This window comes from Oncorhynchus clarkii, chromosome 5, assembly GCF_045791955.1.
Source record: "Oncorhynchus clarkii lewisi isolate Uvic-CL-2024 chromosome 5, UVic_Ocla_1.0, whole genome shotgun sequence".
NCBI classification, from domain to species: domain Eukaryota; kingdom Metazoa; phylum Chordata; class Actinopteri; order Salmoniformes; family Salmonidae; genus Oncorhynchus; species Oncorhynchus clarkii.
Genome location: NC_092151.1, coordinates 47,044,494 through 47,069,247, shown reverse-complemented (window position 1 = coordinate 47,069,247; position 24,754 = coordinate 47,044,494). Strand labels below are relative to the sequence as shown.

General features: G+C 42.0%; 1 protein-coding gene across 1 annotated transcript in view; it reads left to right on the top strand.

The window, feature by feature from the left end:
* LOC139408935 (CBP80/20-dependent translation initiation factor-like) overlaps positions 1 to 24,754 on the top strand; it is a 128,871-nt gene that overhangs the window by 89,128 nt on the left and 14,989 nt on the right. Inside the window, 1 exon segment of the mRNA XM_071153423.1 lies at positions 15,109 to 15,264. Within this exon segment, the coding sequence (XP_071009524.1) occupies positions 15,109 to 15,264 (156 nt within the window).

The following is a 24,754-nucleotide window of genomic DNA, read 5'->3' as shown; positions in this document are numbered from 1 at the left end:
ATTTGAGGGTTTTGCCCACTACGAAATAAACATTAAATCGATTATATAAAGCTTTACCACTTTAGTGGTTTCAAATACTGCTTATTTTAAGTATCTTATTCCCTCTTACGTTTGACTACTTCACCAGGAGCTCACAGTCATAACTAGGGTTTCACATTTTGGGGAATATTCAGAGGTGGAAACTTTCCGTGGGAACATATGGGAACTAACGGAAAGATATGCAAATTAATACTATTTAAATGTAGCTGTTTTTTGCATTGGATATATTTACCATATAATATGGAGACAGAAACATAAACCTTTTACCTTATAAATAGACATAATTGCAAATGATTAAATCCTTCCAATATATATATATTTTTTAAGCAATTTAGTCACGAATTTAACTTTAATTAAATGAGTTGACTCTTCTCATGGGAGGTTTCACTGAACAACAAAAGAAAGGGAATATTGAATGATCCCCAATGATCTATCGCATCTCCCAAAAACTTTTTCAGCATACATCTGTGAAATCATAGTCTAGAAACCAAAGCTTTGGTTGTCTTCCTCTCAGGCTTCCATGTATTCTCCCTGGACCTCCTCAATGTCCACCTCTTGAACATCAGACTGAGGCCTCATCTTCACTGTCACTTTCCAACCTTGTTGAGGATGGCTCGTTGTCAGGCTCAAAAAGCCTCAAATTTGACTTGGCCAGACTGCCAAGAACATTTTCCTCATCCAGGCCAAAGTGGCGAGACATGGTAGTGATGACACCATAGGCCTTGTTGATCCCTGCACTAGACAGGATGCTCTTGCCAGCATACTTGGGGTCCAACATGTACGCTGCGGCATGTATGGTCTTCAGGCAGAAGTCTTCACTCTTTTTGGTGTATTTCAGAACTGCAGTTTCCTCTGCTTGGAGCAACAGTGAAGTGGGCAGGGCAGTACGGATTTCTTCTCTTACATCTGCAAGCAGAGTCTGAACATCAGACAGAATGGCATTTTGTCTCCCTCAATCCCTGCATTGGCTACTGCTATAGGTTTCAGGCTGCTTGCCACTCTCTCCCAAAATACATAATTCAGGAGGATCCTCTTGATGGGGCTGTCAATATTGGCAGACTGTGATATGGCTATTTCTTGGAGAGACTCCTTCCCCTCCAGGAGACTGTCAAACATGATGACAACACCACCCCAATGGGTGTTGCGGTGCAGCTTCAATGTAGTGCTCTTATTCTTCTCAATTTGCTTGGTGAGGTAGATTGCTGTTATAACTTGATGACCCTTCACATACTTAACCATTTATACCAAGCAGCCTTCATGTTCGCAGCATTGTCTGTCACCAGTGCAAATACCTTCTGTGGTCCAAGGTCATTGATGACTGCCTTCAGCTCACCTGCAATGTAGAGACTGGTGTGTTTGTTGTCCCTTGTGTCTGTGCTCTTGTGGAATACTGGTTGAGGGGTGGAGATTATGTAATTAATTATTCCTTGCCCACAAACATTCGACCACCCATCAGAGATGATTGCAATACAGTCTGCTTTCTCTATGATTTGCATGACCTTCACTTGAACTCTGCACCCAGCACATTAGTAGATAAAGCATGTCTGGTTGAAGGGGTGTATGCTGGACGAGGAACGTCCAGAAATCGCATCCAATACACATTGCCTGTGAGCATCAGAGGTGAACCAGTTGCATGCACAGCTCGAGCAAGACATTCATCAGCATTTATCTGACTACGTTCCTCCATTTAGTCACAAAAACGTCTGATTCCAGGACGACCATGAGCTGTTGCTATCGATAAGGTGTCTGAATCATCATCTTCACCTCCAATAGAAGTAAAGGGACTTTTTTTCAGAGGTTGCGCTGAGGGAAATGTATACACTTAGCCAGATGGTTCTGCATTTTGTTGCAATCTTCACATATGATTTGGAACAGTATTTGCAAATGTACACATCTTTTCCTTCTACATTTGCTGCAGTGAAATGTCTCCACACATCAGATAATGCCCATGTTATTTTCCTGTAAAGATTAGAAAAGAGTACAAAAAATAAATACAATTCCATGTGCTGATAAATAGTTAAACAGTTAGATCAAACAACTCCTTTGTAAGATAAATGTTTTAAAATGAAACATGTATGGAAACAGGTGAATCAACACTCCTAAGTTAGCAGGCTCAAGCAACTAGCAGAAATGGTTAACGAGTTAGAGACACATTTTGCTGTAGGCTACTATTTACTAGTTAACAACAAATAATGTACAGTTGAAGTTAGAAGTTTACATACACTAAGGTTGGAGTCATTAAAACTAATTTTTCAACCACTCCACAAATTTCTTGTTAACAAACTATAGTTTTGGCAAGTCAGGACATCTCATTTGTGCATGACACAAGTAATTTTTCAAACAATTGTTTACAGACAGATTATTTCACTTATAATTCACTGTATCACAGTTCCAGTGGGTCAGAAGTTCACATACACTAAGTTGACTGTGCCTTTAAACAGCTTGGAAAATTCCAGAAAATGATGTCATGGCTTTAGAAGCTTCTGATAGGCTAATTTACATCATTTGAGTAAGGTGTTTGGAGGAAAAAGGACACCATCCCAACCGTGAAGCACGGGGGTGGCAGCATCATGTTGTGGGGGTGCTTTGCTGCAGGAGGGACTGGTGCACTTCACAAAATAGATGGCATCATGAGGTAGGAAATTATGTGGATATATTGAAGCAACATCTCAATACCTCAGTCAGGAGGTTAAAGCTTGGTCGCAAATGGGTCTTCCAAATGGACAATGACCCAAAGCATACTTCCAAAGTTGTGGAAAAGGGGCTTAAGAACAACATTCACCCAATTTATTGTGGGAAGCTTGTGAAAGGCTACCCGAAACGTTTGACTCAAGTTACACAATTTGAAGGCAATGCTACCAAACACGAATTGAGTGTATGTAAACTTCTGACCCACTGGGAATGGGATGAAATAAATAAAAGCTGAAATAAATCATTCTCTACTATTATTCTGACATTTCACATTCATAAAATAAAGTGGTGATCCAAACTGACCTAAAACGGGCTATTCTTACTCAGATTAAATGTCAGGAATTGTGAAAACTGAGTTTAAATGTATTTGGCTAAGGTGTATGTAAACTTCCGACTTCAACTGTATGTCATATAAAATATATTCACCCCATCCAGGATTGTAATCAAAATCTACCAGAAAGCATGTAGTCCTTGGCTCAGACAGTGTAGTACGGGCTGACTACACCGCACGCTTCGCAAAATACATTTAGAAATCTATATTATTCTATTCACTGAAATTTACATCCCTAACAATAACATTTTCTGACAAGATAGAACTGCCAAAGGGGGCAGAGTTGCAATCTACTGCAGGGATAGCCTGCAGAGTTCTGCCTATCCAGGTCTGTGCCCAAACAATTTGAGCTTCTACTTTTAAAAATTCCACCTCTCCAGGAACAAGTCTCTTACCATTGCCGCTTGCTATAGACCACCTTCTGCCCCCAGCTGTGGGGACATGCTTAACACCCCGGCCATCCTTCAATCTAAGCTTGATGCTCTCAATCTCACACAAATGATCAATGAACCCACCAGGTACAACCCCAAATCCGTAAACACAGGCACCTTCATAGATATCATCCTAACCAACCTGCCCTCCAAATACACCTCTGCTGTCTTCAACCAGGATCTCAACGATCACTGCCTCATTGCCTGCGTCCGTAATGGGTCTGTGGTCAAGCGACCACCCCTCATCACTGTCATACGCTCCCTAAAACACTTCAGCGAGCAGGCCTTTCTAATCGACCTGGCCCGGGTATCCTGGAAGGATATTGACCTCATTCCGTCAGTAGAGGACGCCTGGTTGTTCTTAAAAAGTGCTTTCCTTAAATAAGCATCTTAAATAAGCATGCCCCATTTTTTTTATTTTTAAGAACCATGAACAGATATAGCCCGTGGTTCACTCCAGACCTGACTGCCCTTGACCAGCACAAAAACATCCTGTGGCGTCCTGCATTTGCATTGAATAGCCCCTGCGATATGCAACTTTTCAGGGAAGTTAGGAACCAATATACACAGGCAGTTAGGAAAGCAAAGGCTAGCTTTTTCAAACAGAAATTTGCATCTTGTAACACTAACTCCAAAAAGTTCTGGGACACTGTAAAATCCATGGAGAATAAGAGCATCTCCTCCCAGCTGCCCACTGCACTGAGGCTAGGAATCACTGTCACCACTGATAAATCCGCGATAATTGAGAATTTTAATAAGCATTTTTCCATGGCTGGCCATGCTTTCCACCTGGCTACCCCGACCTCCTTCACTGCAATTTGCCCAAGCCTCCCCATTTCTTCTTCACCCAAATCCAGATAGAGGACGTTCTGAAAGAGCTGCAAACTTTAGACCTCTAGACCCAAACTGCTACAGACCTATATCTATCCTACCCTGCCTTTCTAAGGTCTTCGAAAGCCAAGTTAACAAACAGATCACCAACCATTTAGAATCCCACCGTACCTTCTCCGCTATGCAATCTGGTTTCCGGTCACGGGTGCACCTCAGCCACGCTCAAGGTCCTAAATGATATCATAACCGCCATCAATAAGAGACAATACTGTGCAGCTGTATTCCTCAACCTGGCCAAGGCTTTCGACTCTGTCAATCACCATATTCTTATCGGCAGACTCAACTGCCTTGGTTTCTCAAATGACTGCCTAGCCTGGTTCACCAACTACTTGTCTGACAGAGTTCAGTGTGTCAAATCGGAGGGCCTGTTGTCCGGACTTCTCTATGGGGGTGCCACAGGGTTCAATCCTCAGGCCGACTCTTTTTTCTGTGTACATCAATGATGATGCTCTTGCTGCTGGTGATTCTCTGATCCACCTCTACGCAAACGACACCATTCTGTATACTTCTGGCCCTTTGGACACTTCTGGCCCTTTGGACACTGCATGGCACTAGATAGGTGGTCGGAATTGAACATGTGCTGGTTAGTAAAAGTGCGTTTAGTTAGCATGGCGCTAGATAGGTGGTCGGAATTGAACATGTGCTGGTTAGTAAAAGTGTGTTTAGTTAGCATGGCTCTAGATAGGTGGTCGGAATTAACTTCTTATGGCTGAGATCCTGTTAACGGGATCGACTTGACAACAGCCAGCGAAAGTGCAGGGCGCCAAATTCAAACAGAAATCTCATAATTAAAATTCCTCAAACATACAAGTATTTTACACCATTTTAAAGATAAACTTGTTGTAAATCCAGCCACAGTGTCAGATTTCAAAAAGGCTTTACGACGAAAGCACACCAAAACGATTGTTTGGTCAGTACCTAGTCACAGAAAAACACTTTTCCAGCCAAAGAGAGGAGTCACAAAAAGCAGAAATAGAGATAAAATTCATCACTAACCTTTGATCTTCATCAGATAACACTCATAGGACTTCATGTTACACAATACATGTATGTTTTGTTCGATAAAGTTCATATTTATGTTTAGTTCCAAAATCGTTTAGTTCCAAAATCCAAATTGATGACGAGCCGGTCAGAAAGAAAAGTTTTTAAAATCCATTACAGTTCGTAGAAACATGCCAAACAATGTATAGAATCAATCTTTAGGATGTTTTTAACATAACTCTTCAATAATGTTTCAACCGGAGAATTCCTTTGTCTTCAGAAATGCAATGGAACGCAGGTCGCTCTCACGTGAACTTGCGTGATCAGCTCATGCCAGACACCTGACTCAAAGAGCTCTCCTTCCCTCATGATTCACAGTAGAAGCATCAAACAAGGTTCTAAAGACTGTTGACATTTAGTGGAAGCCTTAGGAAGTGCAATATGACCCCAAAGACGCTGTATATTGGATACCTACAAACCTCAGATTTCCCACTTCCTGGTTGGATTTTATTGTCAGGTTTTTGCCTGCAATATGAGTTCTGTTATACTCAGACATCATTCAAGCAGTTTTAGAAACTACAGTGTTTTCTATCCAAATCTACGAATAATATGCATATATTAGCAACTGGGCCTGAGTAGCAGGCAGTTTATTCTGGGCACCTTATTCATCCAAGCTACTCAATACTGCCCCCAGCCATAAGAAATTAACTAACCTCTAGACGAGCTTCAATGCCATACAACTCTCCTTCCGTGGCCTCCAACTGCTCTTAAATGCAAGCAAAACTAAATTCATGCTCTTCAACCGATCGCTGCCCACACCTACCCACCCTTCCAGCATCACTACTCTGGATGGTTCTGACTTAGAATATGTGGACAACAACAAATACCTAGGTGTCTGGTTAGACTGTAAACTCTCCTTCCAGACTCACATTAAGCATCACCAATCCAAATTTAAATCTAGAATTGGCTTCCTATTTCGCAAAAAAGCATACTTCACTCGTGCTGCCAAGCATACCCTAGTAAAACTGACTATCCTACCGATCCTTGACTTCGGCGATGTCATTACAAAATAGCCTCCAACACTCTACTCAGCAAATTGGATGCAGTCTATCAAAGTGCCATCCGTTTTGTAACCAAAGCCCCATATACTACCCACCACTGCGACCTGTATGCTCTCGTTGGCTGGCCCTCGCTTCATATCCGTCGCCAAACCCACTGGCTCCAGGTCATCTATAAATCGTTGCTAGATTAAAGCCCCGCCTTATCTCAGCTCACTGGTCACCATAGCAGCACCCACCCGCAGCACGCGCTCCAGCAGGTATATTTTACTGGTCACCCCCAAAGCCAATTCCTACTTCGGCCACCTTCACTTCCAGTTCTCTGCTGCCAATGACTGGAACGAACTCCAAAAATCACTGAAGCTGTAGACTCATATCTCCCTCACTACTTTTAGGCACCAGCTGTCAGAGCAGCTCACAGATCACTGCACCTGTACATAGCCATCTGTAATTTGCCCACCCAACTAACTCATCACCATATTGTTATTTATTTTATTTATTTAGCTCCTTTGCACCCCAGTACCACTACTTGCACACTCATCTTCTGCACATCTATCACCCCAGTGTTTAATTTGCCATACTGTAATAATTTTGCTACTATGGTCTATTTATTGCCTCACCCCCCTTATCCTACCTCATTTGCACACACTGTATACAGACTTCCTCTATTGTATGTTTGTTTATTCCATGTGTAACTGTGTTGTTGTTTGTGTCGCACTGCTTTGCTTTATCTTGGCCAGGTCGCAGTTGTAAATGAGAACTTGTTCTCAACTAGCCTACCTGGTTAAATAAAGGTGAAATAAAACACATTTTAAAAATGATTTATTTAAAAAATATATTTATTGCACCCACGCTGCTTGCGCGCCAAGGAGCGTCTGCGTTGCCAAGGGCTAAAATAGAAGTCTGTTCTATTTGTGATGCAGATCACACTGCAAGTTCTGCCTCTCCCATCTCCTCATTGGTTTATAGAAGCAGGTACCCACGTGCCATCTCCTCATTGGTTATACCCGCGTGGGTGACTGAAAGACGAACAAGGTCAGTGGCGGTAAAGCACCTAATTTATGAAATTCCAATCGCAATATGAAGTCAAGAGAAGAAAAAGCCTAGAAGGAGGAGAAATTACTAGAAACGATTCGGTTCACCGTTTTATGTTTGGATTAATTGACGGGAGTAGTGGACCTTGTGCATTTCAGGTAAAATAACTCAATGTTTATATCCCAGGACAAATTAGCTAGCAATAGCAAGCTAGCTAAATAGGACAATTTAGCTAGCTAAATTGTCATAAAAGTTTAATGCTTTTCGACCTGTCCCCAAATTAATGTAATTGGTTCAGAGTTTGTTTTGATATTTTAACCCGTGGTCGCGTTTGGTGTGGGGGAACAAAATAAATGTATGCACGATGGCGCAGGGTTCCAATTCCATTGAATTGGGGATAGTTTAACCAAAATATGCCACAAGACCTAGAATTGCCTTGTGTATCCCACAAAAAAGGTTCACTGTTATAAGCTAACTTTTTTTTAAATGAATTTAAGCAAAATTCCCCAAATTCCATGTCTTAACTTCCAATGGAAATTTACCGGAAAGTTTCCGAACCTTTGCAAACCTATTATCTCCTCTTACGCATTGAAAAATAGAATATTGCTTGGAGCAGCAGAGTTTGTTTTGTGTTCCACTCTTCCATTAGGGTGTTGTCAAGGATTCCCCCTATAACCCAACCAGACATTATTCTCTGGCTTTTAGGCAAGATGTTTCGACTGGCTTCTCCAGATTACCCGTATAAACATTTGTCATTGATAAGCGCCTAACTTTGAATGCTGTGGCTTACATTAACATGCTATACATGACGTCAGAGCTCAGGTTTTCCGCCTCACAGCGCTGTATGGGCTTTGATTGACAGCAGTAATAAACTTGAGCACTGTGCGTGACAAGATGATGCCGCCGTCCCTCCCACTAAATGGTCTACTTTTGCACATTTGTTGTCTGAGTGAGGGAAATGCTGTAAATTTAGAGGAGTCAATGTGTTCTAAAAGATGAGATGTTGAGGACTATAATAAATACCGCTTTGATGTCATACAAGCAAACCACACACCCATGAGCTTTTCAATACAGTCAAAACTATTTAATTGAAATGTTGCAATAAATTTGAATATTTGTAGCTACTTTTTAAGTCAACATGTGCAATACATTAGGAGATAAAAAAAAGTTTCTTAATTTGTTTATGCTTTCTTAATTTCACGTGTCACATTATTTTACATTTGAGGTTTACTGTACCTCCCCAGGATGAACAGTTGAGCAAATCACACGTTTGTTTGTAAATAGCACAACGGAAGAAACCAGAAGCTGGTGTGTCCATAGCGTTCTATATCTATCAGCGAGTCTCTGTTGTGCGGCACACATGAAGTGGAGTTACACTTGTATACAATTCACTACTAAGTGTTTGCCATCAGATATCTTATAATGGCTTTCTGCCAGAAGTCAGAGCTCTAGGTGAGTTATCTTTACAGTTGCAATTTTCTCCCTGTTTTTTTTTCACTCTGTGATTTTTGCTGTTAGTTTGTGCTAATTTTGTTAGCATTCTGGTAATGGAGACCCAATGAGCTTTTCTTGTGATTTTAGCCCCCCTTTGTGTGTTATGCGGGAAATTCCGCAAATCCCAGGATGAGAGGCGGACGATATGAAAATTTAGATACCGCCCAAGCCTAGATAACAGACAAACAGGTTTGTCATATTGTGGAGACAATTAACTGCGGACACGTACTTGAATGCACTCACAACTCCATTCTAAGCACACCAAAATTACAATCTGTTTGTTTAAAGTGCCTTTTAAAATCCTAACATATTTCATAACTTAGCTAGCCATGTTGGCAACAGAACAAGCTTTACAATGCAGTGGCATATATTCAAACAAAATTTAACCCACTTTTTTTTTTCAACATCAAATAATTTATCTTTTTTTTTTGTTTCATAATTTTCCTTCAGTTCGCAAGAGGCTGAATGTATCTCACAGGAGAAAGCATCTACGCGAGCGAAACAGCGCCCTTCTGTCGCTCTTTGTGTAGGCAGTCTACAGTGCATTCGGAAAGTATTCAGACCCCTTCACTTTTTCCAGATTTTGTTATTACAGCCTTATTCTAAAAATGATTAGTTAAAACATTTCCTCATCAATCTACACACAATACCCCATAATGACAAAGTGAGAACAGGTTTTTAGACATTTCTGCAAATTTAGTAAATATAAAAAACATAAATACCTTGTTTACGTAAGTATTCAGACACATTGATATGACTCAAAATTGAGCTCAGGTGCATCCTGTGTCCATTGCTCATCCTTGGGAGTTTTTACAACTTGATTGGAGTACAACTGTGGTAAATTAAATTGATTGGACATGATTTGGAAAGGCGCACACATATAAGGCCCCACTGTTGACAGTGCATGTCATAGCAAAAAGCGAGCCGTGAGGTTGAAGGATTTGTCCGTAGAGCTCCGAGACAGGATTGTGTCGAAGCAGAGATCAGGGGATGGGTACCAAAAAGTGTCTGCAGCATTGAAGGTCCCCAAGAACAGAGCTTTCGGGGAAGAAAGGCCTTGGTCAGGGAGGTGACCAAGAACTGGAGAACACCAAGCACTGCTCATCACCTGGCCAATACCATCCCTACTAGAGGTCGACCGGTTATGATTTTTCAACGCCGATACCGATTTGGAGGACCAAAACAAAAACGATACCGATTAATCGGTCAATGTTTTTAATTTATTTGTAATAATGACAATTACAACAATACTGAATGAACACTTATTTTAACTTAATATATAATACATCAATAAAATCAATTTAGCCTCAAATAAATAATGAAACATGTTCAATTTGGTTTAAATAATGCAAAAACAAAGTGTTGGAAAAGAAAGTGAAAGTGCAATATATGCCATGTAAGAAAGCTAACGTTTAAGTTCCTTGCTCAGAACATGAGAACATATGAAAGCTGGTGGTTCCTTTTACCAGGAGTCTTCAATATTCCCAGGTAAGAAGTTTTTCGGTTGTAGTTATTATAGGAATAATAGGACAATTTCTCTCTATACCATTTGTATTTCATTAACCTTTGACTATTGGATGTTCTTATAGGCACTTTAGTATTGCCAGTGTAACAGTATAGCTTCCGTCCCTCTCCTCGCTCCTACCTGGGCTCGAACCAGGAACACAACGACAACAGCCAACCTCGAAGCAGCGTTACCCATGCAGAGCAAGGGGAACAACCACTCCAAGTCTCAGAGCGAGTGACGTTTGAAACGCTATTAGCGCGCACCCCGGTAACTAGCTAGCCATTTCACATCGGTTACACAAGCCTAATTTCGGGAGTTGATAGGCTTGAAGTCATAAACAGCGCAATGCTTGACGCACAACGAAGAGCTGCTGGCAAAACGCACGAAAGTGCTGTTTGAATGAATGCTTACGAGCCTGCTGCTGCCTACCACCGCTCAGTCAGACTGCTCTATCAAATCATAGACTTAGTTATAACATAATAATACACAGAAATACGAGCCTTAGGTCAATAATACGGCCGAATCCGGAAACTATCATCTCGAAAACAAGACGTTCATTCTTTCAGTGAAATACGGAACCGTTCCGTATTTTATCTATGGTTTGGCATCCATTAGTCTAAATATTCCTGTTACATTGCACAACCTTCAATGTTATGTCATAATTACGTAAAATTCTGGCAAATTAGGCGGCCCAAACTGTTGCATATACACTGACTCTGCGTGCAATAAACGCAAGAGAAGTGACACAATTTCACCTGGTTAATATAGCCTGCTAACCTGGATTTATTTTAGCTAAATATGCAGGTTAAAAAATATATACTTCTGTGTATTGATTTTAAGAAAGGCATTGATGTTCATGGTACACATTGGAGCAACGATACGCACCGCATCAATTATATGCAGCGCAGGACACGCCAGATAAACTAGTAATATCATCAACCATGTGTAGTTAACTAGTGATTATGATTGATTGTTTTTTATGAGATAAGTTTAATGCCAGCTAGCAACTTACCTTGGCTTACTGCATTCGCGTAACAGGCAGTCTCCTCCTGGAGTACAATGAGAGGCAGGTGGTTAGAGCGTTGGACTAGTTAACTGTAAGGTTGCCAGATTGAATCCCCCGAGCTGACAAGGTGAAAATCTGTCGTTCTGCCCATGAACGAGGCAGTTAACCCACCGTTTCTAGGCCGTCATTGAAAATAAGAATGTGTTCTCAACTGACTTGCCTAGTTAAATAAAGATGAAATAAAAGTTGGTAAAATCGGTGTCCAAAAATACCGATTTCCGATTGTTATGACAACTTGAAATCGTCCCTAATTAATCGGCCATTCCGATTAATCGGTCAACCTCTAATCCCTACGGTTAAACATGGTGGTGGCAGCATCATGCTGTGGGGATGTTTTTCAACAGCAGGGACTGGGAGATTAGTCCGGATCTGGGGACAGATAAACGAAACAAAGTACACAGACATCCTTGATGAAAACCTGCTCTAGAGCGCTTAGGACCTCAGACTGGGGCGAAGGTTCACTTTCCAACAGGACAACAACCCTAAACACACAGCCAAGACATCGCAGTAGTGGCTTCGGGACAAGTCTTCGAATGTCCTTGAGTGGCCCAGCCAGAGCCCGGACTAGAACCCGATCAAACATCTCTGGAGAGACCTGAAAATGGCTGTGCCGCTACACTCCCCATCCAACCTGACAGAGCTTGAGAGGATCTGCAGAGAAGAATGGGAGGAACTCCCCAAATACTGGTGTGCCAAGCTTGTAATCACTGCCAAAGGTGCTTCAACACAGTACAGAGTAAAGGGTCAATTTGTCATTATAGGGTATTGTGTCTAGATTGATGAGGGGGGAAAACGATTTAATTCATTTTAGAATAAGGCTGTAACTTGCGGATAAGTGAAGGGGTCTGAATACTTTCCAAATGTACTGTATCTGATGCTGTCTGGTACAAACGAGTATGACATTGTTGCCGCCCGTAGCATTGAAGGCAAGGGAAGCCAGCGAGCATCTGGCCTCCCTTGACAAAAATATAAAAAATGTGCGAATCAGCATTGAGCTAAACTGATCAAACTCAACTGTGAATGGTCCTGGCGCGGCAAAAACAAAGTGTCAAAGGCTTGGCTTCCCCAGTGATATTACCCACGCACTGCTACTGTTCAAATGATGCCCACCTGAACCAGATTGTGATTTATAATGGAACTTATTTGGATTGTGTACAAAAAAACAAGTGTGCTTGCTTCAGTTCCTCAATGGCAAGCTAGGAGAGCTAAAAACACCTTATCATTGAATGCTCTTTCCTTGAGTCATAAAAGTGCATTGAAATTACTTAGAAACTGTGCACAGTTTGGAGAGGTGCGTGGCCACTTGGAGACACCAGTTAGACCTCTCACTCAAACCCTTGTGATACTTTTTTTCTTATCTTGCACCTACTCCAACATTCAATGAATATTCTTATTATCTTACTGAATCTATCCAGAGTTGTTTTCAGATGTTGTTATCAACAAATGCTGTGAAAATTCAATAAATGTAAAATGCACATAACATCAACTGTCTGTTTGCATTCAGTCTTGTATCAGGTGAACTGTTGTGTCCTCACCTTTGCTTTGAAAACTTCCCCATAATCTCCCAAGTTCTCTCTTTCAATTTCCACCATTGGAAGTTATTCTGTTAGAGACATTGAAATTTGGCCCTATCCATATAGGCCCATTTCCATGAGTGTAAATTAAGATAGGCACTGAGACATCAGTCTCCTTTCTATGGATGAATCATAGATTATTCTTTCCCTCCCCCATCCCCTGGTTGCACAATAATTGTGCGTGCGTGTGTGCGTGTGTGTGTGTGTGTGTGTGTGTGTGTGCGCGCGCACACAGTAAGTAAAGTACAGTGCTGTGGGGTTAATAAGAGACCTTCTGAAAGCGGCTCTGATCACATTGGATCTGCATCACTGTTCGGTCTCAACCCCTGGTGATCTTCTGAGTTTATAGTGAGTTTCAGTATACATCTCCTCTACCCTAGAAGGAGTCACCTCTCTCTAGCTGCTACGGAAGGATATCTTGAGGCATACCCTGTGCCCTAGTTTGGTTTTCAGGTGTCTCTGTGCTTTCTGTCCCCTACATATGGACTGACTTATAATTGTGTTAACATGTTCAATGCTAATGGTTGATCTTCCGGATGTCTATATGGCTATGCCCGAATTTGATCATTTTTCATGACAAGATAGTAATGCTTCATAGTGCCAGAAAGATAGAAATCTCACCTTTCTGGTAAAAAATATTGCTGAGATGAACTCACTTTTGACGACCCAAGCTCAAGGACATACTGTAGTACAAATACTATACACAATTATGAAATATCAATATATGATTAAGTTCCCATTCATGAAAAATGGTTGAATAGGGCCTGAAATATTTTATTTGAGAATCGCATCTATATATATTTACAATCAAATTCACAAATGTCATCCTATACAATGTCAGTTACATTATTACTGTAACCATTCATCATATTATTCATTATTTTTGTGTCACAGCTTTGTGATTCTTGCATCCCTCCCCTCCTGAACGTTTTTAGTTTATTTGGATCCCCAATTTTAGGTTTTGCAGAACAGCTACTCTTACTAGGGTCCACAAAAAGTACAAAGCATAAGAAACAAAACACAGCGACTACTGATTTAATACGATCTCAGATTTCATCTCCCTTAAAAGTCGTCCGTCCGTCTGTCGCAACCGGCCGCGACCGGGAGGTCCGTGGGGGCGACGCACAATTGGCCTAGCGTCGACCAGGTTAGGGAGGGTTTGGCCGGTAGGGATATCCTTGTCTCATCGCGCACCAGCGACTCCTGTGGCGGGCCGGGCGCAGTGGACGCTAACCAAGGTTGCCAGGTGCACGGTGTTTCCTCCGATACATTGGTGCGGCTGGCTTCCGGGTCGGGTGCGCGCTGTGTTAAGAAGCAGTGCGGCTTGGTTGGGTTGTGTATCGGAAGACGCATGACTTTCAACCTTCGTCTCTCCCGAGCCCGTACGGGAGTTGTAGCAATGAGACAAGATAGTAGCTACTAACAATTGGATACCACGAAATTGGGGAGAAAAAGTGGTAAAAAAAAAAAAAAACAATTAAAAAGTCGTCCGTCTGTGATGAACACAGTGGTTGAAATACGTTTTTTAAATTACATTTGAAATAAAACTATTTGTGTTTGTCGTACAACGATGGGACTAGTTGCTATCAATGCTGAAGGTTCTTAGTTTTCCAATGCTTATCCCGGAATATGAAGGGGCGACGTGTCCTTCCGACATAAATTGACAGTCTGGCCAGCGAATGAAAGTTAAGGCGGGTCTTCCCAGCTTCCAATGGCTGTGGATATGCAACCTGATACCTCAGTCTTGTAAGGCGCACTCATTTCAAGCTGGGAAGTGTGGCTATCAGCCAAATTGTTGTGAAGCGAATGTGCTTAACAGAGGCTAATTTATAAATGAAATACCTTGATAAAACAATTTAAATATGTCACAATTATGCTTAACCTGGTTAACATTGTACTCACCCCTCTCTCTGTCCCCTACCGAAGGACTTTTCTCTGCTGTGTTGTGTTTTTACAGTATCTCATCTCTCTGCTCCCTAACATTAAATCTCTCCTCTCTGTCCTCTACAGAAGGACTTCTCTCGTCGGGAGGAGCTGCAGGCATCTGACGTGGAGCGCTGGTTGGGGTTCATCACCTTCCTGTGTGAGATGTTTGGCACAATGAGGTCCAGTGCTGGAGAGCCCTTCAGAGTCCTGGTCTGTCCCATATACACCTGTCTCAGAGAGGTTAGTACACACCTACCTCCATACCACCACCAACACACATCTTCCTCTATACACTAACATACCTACTAACACACCTCCACCTGAGGGCCCTTCAGAGTCGCCCCCATGTCGCAGAGAGGATAATACACTCTCTCACACGAACATTCCACCTCTACTCATCTTTGCCCAACTATGTCGCAATGTAACCTACATACAGTACTATAACGTTGGCTATCTTCCAATATGTACACTAGCATACCACTGCAGGGACATTATTTCTGGATGGATATTGGAACAGACACAACATGTCATTCGCTACGATCACAAAGCTTCCTTATTCAGAGGGCTGTTCCATCTAGCCATCCCACAGCACAGCACTTTTAGTAATTGGAAAAAAACTAAGGGGGAAGATGATTCCGGTAACACCTGCCTTGCCTCAGAGTTCCAATTCCCATCAGCAGAAGTGGTCTGTCACAATGGCTCCGACCGTTTCCATGAAAACCAGAGACCGCAGACAGACGCGGTAGAAATCTAGGGCTTTACCGCTAAAGAATAAGCAGAAGTGGTCGAGACACAGACATGCGAGACAGACAGTGAGATGGGGAGGATGGAGGGTTTAGAGTGAAATCAAATACTAGGAAAACCACCAGATAATTGAGCATTTAGCCTATCATAGCCTCGTCTCAGATTTGTTTGTGCTGTATAGCCAACTCCTAGTTTTCTTTTCAAATGACCACATGCGTTGTCAAGACAGCACAAACAGATCTAGGAAGAGGTTAGCAATTAGCATTCATTTTCTTACCTCTCTTAGCTTGAGAATCAAATTTAATTTCTCACATGCTTCGTAGACAGGTGTAGAATAACAGTGAAATGCTTGCTTACTTACGGGTCATTTTTCCAGAAATGCAGTGTTAAAGATAAGATGTTTTAAAAAAATAAAAAAATAAAAAAAAATTTGAAATATAGACAAAGTGAATAATGAAGAAAACTTAAACTAGCATGGCTATATATAGGAAGTGGAAAATAGCATGGCTATATACAGGGTGCAGGGGTATGAGGTAAGGTGTGTATGTAATGTACATAGAGGTTAGGGGTAAAGTGACTAGCAGCAGTGCGTGGGGGGGGGGGGGGGGTAGAGTCCAGTGTGTGTGTATAGAGTTGCTGCAAGAGAGTTTGGTTAGCTATTTAGCATTCTTGTTTAGAAGTCTTATGGCTTGGGGGTAGAAGCTGTTCAGGGTCCTGTTGGTTCCAGACGCAGAGAGAACTTTGAGAATGTCTTTGAAACATTTTCGACACCGACTTGTATAGAGGTCCTGGATGGCAGGGAGCTCGGCCCCGGTGATGTACTGGGCCGTACTCACTCTGCAGCACCTTGCGGTCGGATGCCAAGCAGTTGTCATACCTAGCGGTGATGCAGCCAGTCAAGATGCTCTCGATGGTGCAGCTATAGAACCTTTTGAGGATCTGAGGGCCCATGCCAAACCTTTTCAACCTCCTGCGGAGTAAGAGGCGTTGTCGTGCCTTCACAACTGGGTTAGTGTGTTTGCACCATAGTGATGTGGACCGAGGAACTTGAAGCTCTCGACCCGCTCCACTACAGCCCCGTCGATGGAAATCGGGTTGTGTTCGGCCCTCCGTTTCCTGTAGTCCACGATCATCTCCTTTTGTCTTAATGACGCTGTGGGAGAGGTTGTTGTTGGCCTGGCACCATACTGCCAGGTCTCTGACCTCCCTATAGGCTGTCTCATCGCTGTCTGTGATCAGGCCTACCACCGTTGTGTCGTCGGCGAACTTAATGATGGTCTGACGTGCCATGCCATGGTGGGGGGGCTAGCGTAAGGAGAGAGCGCGAGAGATCTGCCACCATGCTTGCCTGCCAGAGGGTCCAGTTGTTGGAGCCCACCTCTTCAAAATCCCAGTGATGCAAGATTTGTATGTCTATCCTATATCCAGCCACCCATGTACACACACAGACCTGCGGGTTCCAGTGTGTGGTCCATGCCTGGGCTGGCTGGAATAGTGAATAAGCTCCAAGAATGTCACTGGCACTTTTACAACCGCTGCTTTGAAGTGGCCCGGCACATACTGTTCTCTACAAATACACACATACCACAATCAATCATTCTGCATTGTTGGACTAAAGGCTGGGGTCTCCTGTCTGTGACATGCTAGCGTTGTTTGTCTTAGCTGTTGGGATGCTCCGAGGGCCAGGGAGGGATTGCGTATGTGTGTTTTAAGTGTGTTAGAGCCCGACCCCACACACTCTCCATAACTGGATGATGTAAAATTGTAATTATTTTAATCCACTTGCGATACTATTGTTGCACCAAAATAGTTTTTCTTTGCAATGTACGCCTGCACCTCCCTTTCATGCGCGAATACACACACACACCAGGCGTCTCTCTCACTGCAGTTACTCAGGAAGCTCTGTGGTGTCGGCAGCACTAGCCGCAGTCTTCCTCTAGAGTCTCTGTCAGGCTCCTCTCTTCTCTGCATAGGAGTGAAATCACAGTGACACTCGCCCACTCACAAACACTCCTGCCAGAGAGCGAAAGCGGGGGGGGGGGGGGGGGGTAAGAGCAATAAAAGGATAGAGAGAGCGAGCAGGGGGTTGAGAAAGAGAGATGAGCGAAGGTGTATGCAGCACCCCCTATTGCTACTGTTCACCCCAGCCTCCACACACCACTGACAGGTGCCAGCCATGCCTTGCACACCCTGGCACTGGCACTCCCCAGGAAACGACAATCTAACACCTCCACAGACGCTATAGGGCTGTAAAATTGTAACATGTAGGAGGGTGGGGGCACACCTCACATTCCTATACCCTGTATTAAAACCATGCTGGGTTTACAGTTATTGAAGGACATATAGGGTATAGAGTGCACTGTGAGCAGGCAGAAGGACATGGGTACACATAGGAGGGTGCTGTCTGGGAGCATTCTCCTGGATATTTTCCCCAAAGCTCAGAAACACCTAGTCTTTGTACCCCACACATGCAACTATCTGTAAAGCCCCTCAGTTGAGCAGTGAATTTCAAACACAGATTCAACCACAAAGACAAGGGAGATTTTAGAATGGCTCACGAAGGGAACCATTTGGTAGATGGGTAAAAATAAAGAAAATCAGACATTGAATATCCCTTTGAACATTGTGAAGTTATTAATTACGCTTTGGGTGGTGTATCATACATCAGTCACTACAAAGATACAGTTGCTGGAGAGGAAGGAAACGGCTCAGGGATTTCACTGAGTCCAATAGTGACTTTAAAACAGAGTTTAATGGCTGTGATAGGAGAGAACTAATTGACAGAGTGAAAAGATGTAAGACTGTACAGAATAAAAAGATTCCAAAACATGCATCCCGTTTGTAACAAAGCACTAAAGTAATACTGCAAAAAAAATGTGGCAATGCTATTAACTTTTTACATTACATACCACTCTCCATATTTTCAAGCATAGTGGTGGCTGCATCATGTTATGGGTATGCTTGTTATTGTTAAGGACTGGGGAGGTTTTCAGGATAAAAAGAAACTGAATGGAGCTAAGCACAGGCAAAATCCTAGAGGAAAGCCTGGTTCAGTCTGCTTTCCAACAGACACTGGGAGATTAATTCAACTTTCAGCCGGACAAGAACCACAAACACAAGGCCAAGGTAGCCTAGTGGTTAGAGCGTTGGGCCAGTAGCCGAAAGGTTGCTGGATCAAATCCCTGAGCTGACAAGGTAAAAATCTCTCGTTCTGCCCCTGCACAAGGCAGTTAACCCAATGTTCTCCGGTAGGCCATCATTGTAAATAAGAATTTGTTCTTAACTGACTTGCCTAGTTAAATAAAATGGAGTTGCTTACCAAGATTACATTGAATGTTCCTGAGTGGCCTAGTTACAGTTTTCACTTAAATTTGCTTGAAAATCTATGGCAAGACTTGAAAATGGCTGTCTAGCAATGATCAACAACTAACTTGACAGAGCTTGAACAATTTTAGAAAGAATTCTATGAAAATATTGTATAATCCAGGTGTGGAAAGCTCTTAGAGACTTACCCAAAAAGACGCACAGCTGTAATCGCTGCCAAAGGTGATCCTAACATGTATTGACTTAGGGGTGTGAATACTTATGTAAATTAAATATTTCTGTCATTAATTTTCTATAAATGTGTAAACATTTCTAAAAACATTTTTTACTTTGTCGTTATGGAGTATTGTGTGTTGATGGGTGAGAAAAAAATCTATTTAATCCATTTTGAATTCTTTCAATACTTTCTGAAGGAACCCCCAACTCCCTCTGTATGGCAGGCTCACACATTCTAGCCGTAATTCTCTGGGGTCATCAACTCATATTTTTCCTGATCAAATGCAGATGGAAACTAACAGGATATTTACGTTATGAACAGTCAAAGTCGGAAGTTTACATTCACCTTAGCCAAATACATTTAAACTAAGTTTCTCACAATTACTGACATTTAATCCAAGTAAAAATTCCCTGTTTTAGGTCAGTTAGGATCACCACTTTATTTTAAGAATGTGAAATGTCAGAATAATAGTAGAGAATTATTTATTTCAGCTTTTAATTCTTTCATCACATTTCCAGTGGATAAGAAGTTTACATACACTCAATTCGTATTTGGTAGCATTGCCTTTAAATTGCTTAACTTGGGCCAAACTTCCACAAGCTTCCCACAGTAAGTTAGGTGAATTTTGGCCCGTTCCTCCTGACAGCTGGTGTAACGGAGTCAGGTTTGTAGGCCTCCTTACTCGCACACTATTTTTCAGTCCTGCCGACAAATGTTCTACAGGATTGAGGTCAGGGCTTTGTGATGGCCACTCCAATACCTTGACTTTGTTGTCCTTAAGCCATTTTGCCACAACTTTGGAAGTATGCTTGGGGTCATTGTCCATTTGGAAGACCCATTTGCGACCAAGCTTTAACTTCCAAGACTGATGTCTTGAGATGTTGCTTCAATATATCCACATAATTTCCCTTCCTCATAATCATGCCATCTATTTTGTGAAGTGCACCAGCCCCTCCTACAGCAAAGCACCCCCACAACATGATGTTGCCACCCCCGTGCTTCACGGTTGGGATTGTGTTCTTCGGCTTGCAAGCATCCCCCTTTTTCCTCCAAACATAATGATGGTCATTATGGCCGAACAGTATTATTTTGTTTCATGAGACCAGAGGACATTTCTCCAAAACGTATGATCTTTGTCCCCATGTGCAGTTGCAAACCATAGTCTGGCTTTTTTATGGTGGTTTTGGAGCAGTGGCTTCTTCCTTGCTGAGCGGCCTTTCAGGTTATGTCGATATATGACTTGTTTTACTGTGGATATAGATAATTTTGTACCTGTTTCCTCCAGCATTTTCACAGGGTCCTTTGCTGTTGTTCTGGGATTGATTTGCACTTTTTGCACCAAAGTACGTTCATCTCTAGGAGAGAGAACGTGTCTCCTTCCTGAGCGGTAGGACGGCTGCGTGGTCCCATGGTGTTTATGCTTGCGTACTATTGCTTGTACAGATGAACGTGGTGCCTTCGGTTGTTTGGAAATTTGTTCCAAGGATGCACCAGACTTGTGGAGGTCTACAAAAAAAATGCTGAGGTCTTGGCTGATTTCTTTTGATTTTCCCATGATGTCAAGCAGAGGCACTGAGTTTGAAGGTAGGCCTTGAAATACATCCACAGGTACACCTCCAATTGACTCAAATTATGTCAATTAGCCTATCAGAATCTTCTAAAGCATGACATCATTTTCTGGAATTTTCCAAGCTGTTTAAAGGCAGAGTCAACTTAGTGTATGTAAACTTCTGACCCACTGGAATTGTGATACAGTGAATTATAAGTGAAATAATCTGTCTGTAAACAATTGTTGGAAAATTACTTGTCATGCACAAAGTAGATGTCCTAACCGACTTGCCAAAACTACAGTTTGGTAACAAAAAAATTGTGGAGTGGTTGAAAAATGAGTTTTAATGACTCCAACCTAAGTGTATGTAAACTTCCGACTTCAACTGTATATTGTGTACTGTATGCTACAGTGTACCTTGTCTGCGAATCCACAGAATACACAGAGCAATCATCCTCTCAGATCATGTAAATGACTAACTGAGACATGGCAGTTAACACTAAAGCAGTCAGCAAAAATCCTTATCTCAGGGTTAGGTATTTCATCAAACACTGAGATGCTACTTCAAGAGCTCAGTATCGGAGATATGGGTGAGAGGTCACAATGTCTGGCATGGGCCCTGTTTAAAAGGAGTGCACTATATAGGGAATAGGGTGCCATTTAGGACACAGCCGAGGAGAGTACCCAATTAGGTCTGGGCTCCATGTCCCAACATGCTTCCACTGGCTGAGGGTATAGCGTTAAGGCTTCTGCGTGCTTCAGTTTAGCTGCCGAACCAAACGAGTGTGCTCGCATACACCCTTAACCCCCTAAGGTCGATGTCCGTGATCTTGCGAAAATCTAGTTAGTATAATACAAAAATCCCCATTTTTAAAAATCTCAGTTTAAACTAGAGATACAGTATCTGTTTTTTTTTTTTTTTTTTTTTTGCATTGGATGCATCTCAATCTACTGCGTCCTCCAAGGGTTGGCAGGCAGTCTAGTGGTTAGAGCGTTGGGCCAGTAACCGATAGGTTGCTAGATCGAATCCCCGAACAGACGAGGTAAAAATCTGTCATTCTGCCCCTGAACAAGGCAGTTAACCCACTGTTCTTAGCCCGTCATTGTAAATAAGAATGTGCTCTTAACTGACTTGCCAAGTTAAATAAAGGTACAAAAAATAATAATTATATAAGAAATGTTGCACTTCCGTGTGAAAGGTGACAGAGCTAGTGCGGTGTTTGTCACACCATGAGAATTCCTGAAAATTAGTCTTCTCACAAAATCATCTGTAGCATCTGAACGGTTTGGCCTACAAACTATTATGACCCCTCTATGGAAAGATGAACCCGATAGTGTTCTCCGTTTTGCTCTACGACCCCCACAAGTGCGGCAGTGGTTAGAGCGTTGGACTAGTAACCAAAAGGTTGCAAGATCGAATCCCCGAGCTGACAAGGTAAACATCTGTTGTTCTGCCCCTGAACAGGGAAGTTAACCCACTGTTCCTAGGCTGTCATTGAAAATTAGAATTTGTTCTTAACTGACTTGCCTAGTTAAATAAATGTACAAGAAAAAAGTTGTTACAAACGACCTGCCAACTTCTGTCTGTAGCGTCCAAACAGTTTGTGGCAAGGCTCTGTTTTTGCTCTAGGATGCCCACAAGACACATCTGAAGGTCCCCCTGAAGGTCCAGACACTTTAGATCCCAAAATAATGGGTTAAATACATGTACAAAAAATATATATTAGAAGAAAAAAAATATTGATATTTTTCGCACTTCAGAACAATTTTTTTGCAGGGGGACTATTTGTTGTTCCATGTAGTGAATATGTTATTCAATGCATTTGTATGGGCTAATAGCAGTAAGGCCCAAAATCATTTTTCATCATATATTTGGAGAAAGAAAAAGATACTTCAAGGGGTCTTAATTCAAAATCAAATGGCTAAATAATCCTTGGTATGACCTTGGTATGACCTAAAACAATTCCATATAGCGTAGTAGAACCCCCTCCCACGGCTTAGACTTATGGGTTAAAATACCTTCGCTTGAAACACGAGGAAAGCGGCAATAGTACTGTTTGTCCATCTTGAGACACTGTAGCCAGATACACTTCCTCAAAATAGTCAGAATTAATATAAGATAACTCAAGAAATGTCATACATTTTTGTGTTTTTGCAGAGGAGATCTTAGTTGCGCAATTTTACATCCAATATTTTTGTTACAGTATTTTGCAAGTGAAAAATGTGCATGAAACGTGTCTGTCCTTGAATGACAATAAACACTTCATTGAAGAATCCCTACAGGTGACCAATCACCAATGAAGGGGCGAAGACTTCGGCTTCCGAACTTCGGCTTGCCTCGAAAACATTTAGTGTGCACGGACAGCCCAAAAATACCTTGCCAAAGGCCAAAATAACAAAAACTTCACAATGTCATCATAATATATGCACAAACCTCCGAACTGTTTCGGTTGGGAAGCATGCGGACGCTTTTAGAGCACCACTTCAGGCTGCAGCTGTAGTCACTGGTAGCTTACGGCAGTCAGATATTAGACAGTATTTACATGGCTTTCATCGGCTAGGCTCCCTCCACACGCCAGCCAAGTGTAATGTAGCCAACATGTTCTCCGCTGTCTGGTAGAACAGGTTTAGATAATTACAGGTGTGTTGAATGTGTATCTGGATGGACTGTAGTTACATGACAGGTGTATAGGTAGGTACTAGACTGTATGGATGTAGAGTCAGGTTCCAAAATTATTGGCACCCTTGATAAAAAAAATGAACAAAAAAGATGAATAAATAGTACAAATACTGGGTATGTATTGTATGCCCCAATCATTTTTTTACAATTATATTATTTTATTACTAATACAATTGCTCAGAGAAAGAGATTTTGTTTAACAAGTAAAACAATACATCTAAAAAAGATGGCCCAAATTATTGGCACCCCTGTTTTCAATACTGCAGCACCCTCCCCTTGCTAGGATAATGACACTGAGCCTTTTTCTAAAATGTGCCCAGCCAGCTCTATCTGGGCTTTTTACGTTTTATAAAAGTACAGACTCAGAGCTTCAAAATTGTATATCATACACTGTAGTTGGGGAACGTTATGCTGCTTTAAAAGTTGATCAACTTGTAACCCCACTTTTGAGAAAAGGCTCCTGAAAACGCCCCTGAGGTTCAACACTAGGTCGAGAGCTCTTCTTTGTGTATGCCTATTGAGCATTGTTCACGCCCTCTTAGGTCTTCGCACCACCCCACCCATCTCTTTTGGATTTCACATGTGAACTGGTCTCTTTGTGAATTGGGTCTCTTTTTTTCTCCTTTGTTTAGCTAGCTAAACAAGGTCATGAGCACCAGCTAAATTCAGGGCAGAAATGTTGTTGAGTGCTGTAGCAACACTTTTGCAGTTGTCCATAGCTATATCGTCCCAAAAATATGGCAAGCATTATGTACAATGCATTCGGAAAGTATACACACCACTTTACTTTTTCCTCATTTTGTTACCTTACAGCCTTACCCCATAATGACAAAGCGAAAACAGGTTTTTAGACATTTGTTTAATTTATGAAAATAAAAAAGATACCTTATTTACATAAGTATTCAGATCATTTGCTATGAGACCCGAAATTTAGCTTGTGCATCCTGTTTCCATTGATCATCCTTGAGATGTTTCTACAACTTGATTGGAGTCCACCTGTGGTAAATTCAATTGATTTGGACATTATTTGGAAAGGCCTGTCTATATAAGTTCCCACAGTTGACAGTGCATGTTATAGCAAAAACCAAGCCATGAGGTCGAAGGAATTGTCCGTAAAGCTCAGAGACAGGATTGTGTCAAGACACAGATCTGGTGAAGGGTACCAAAAACATTATGCAACATTGAAGGTCCCCAAGAACACAGTGGCCTCCATCAT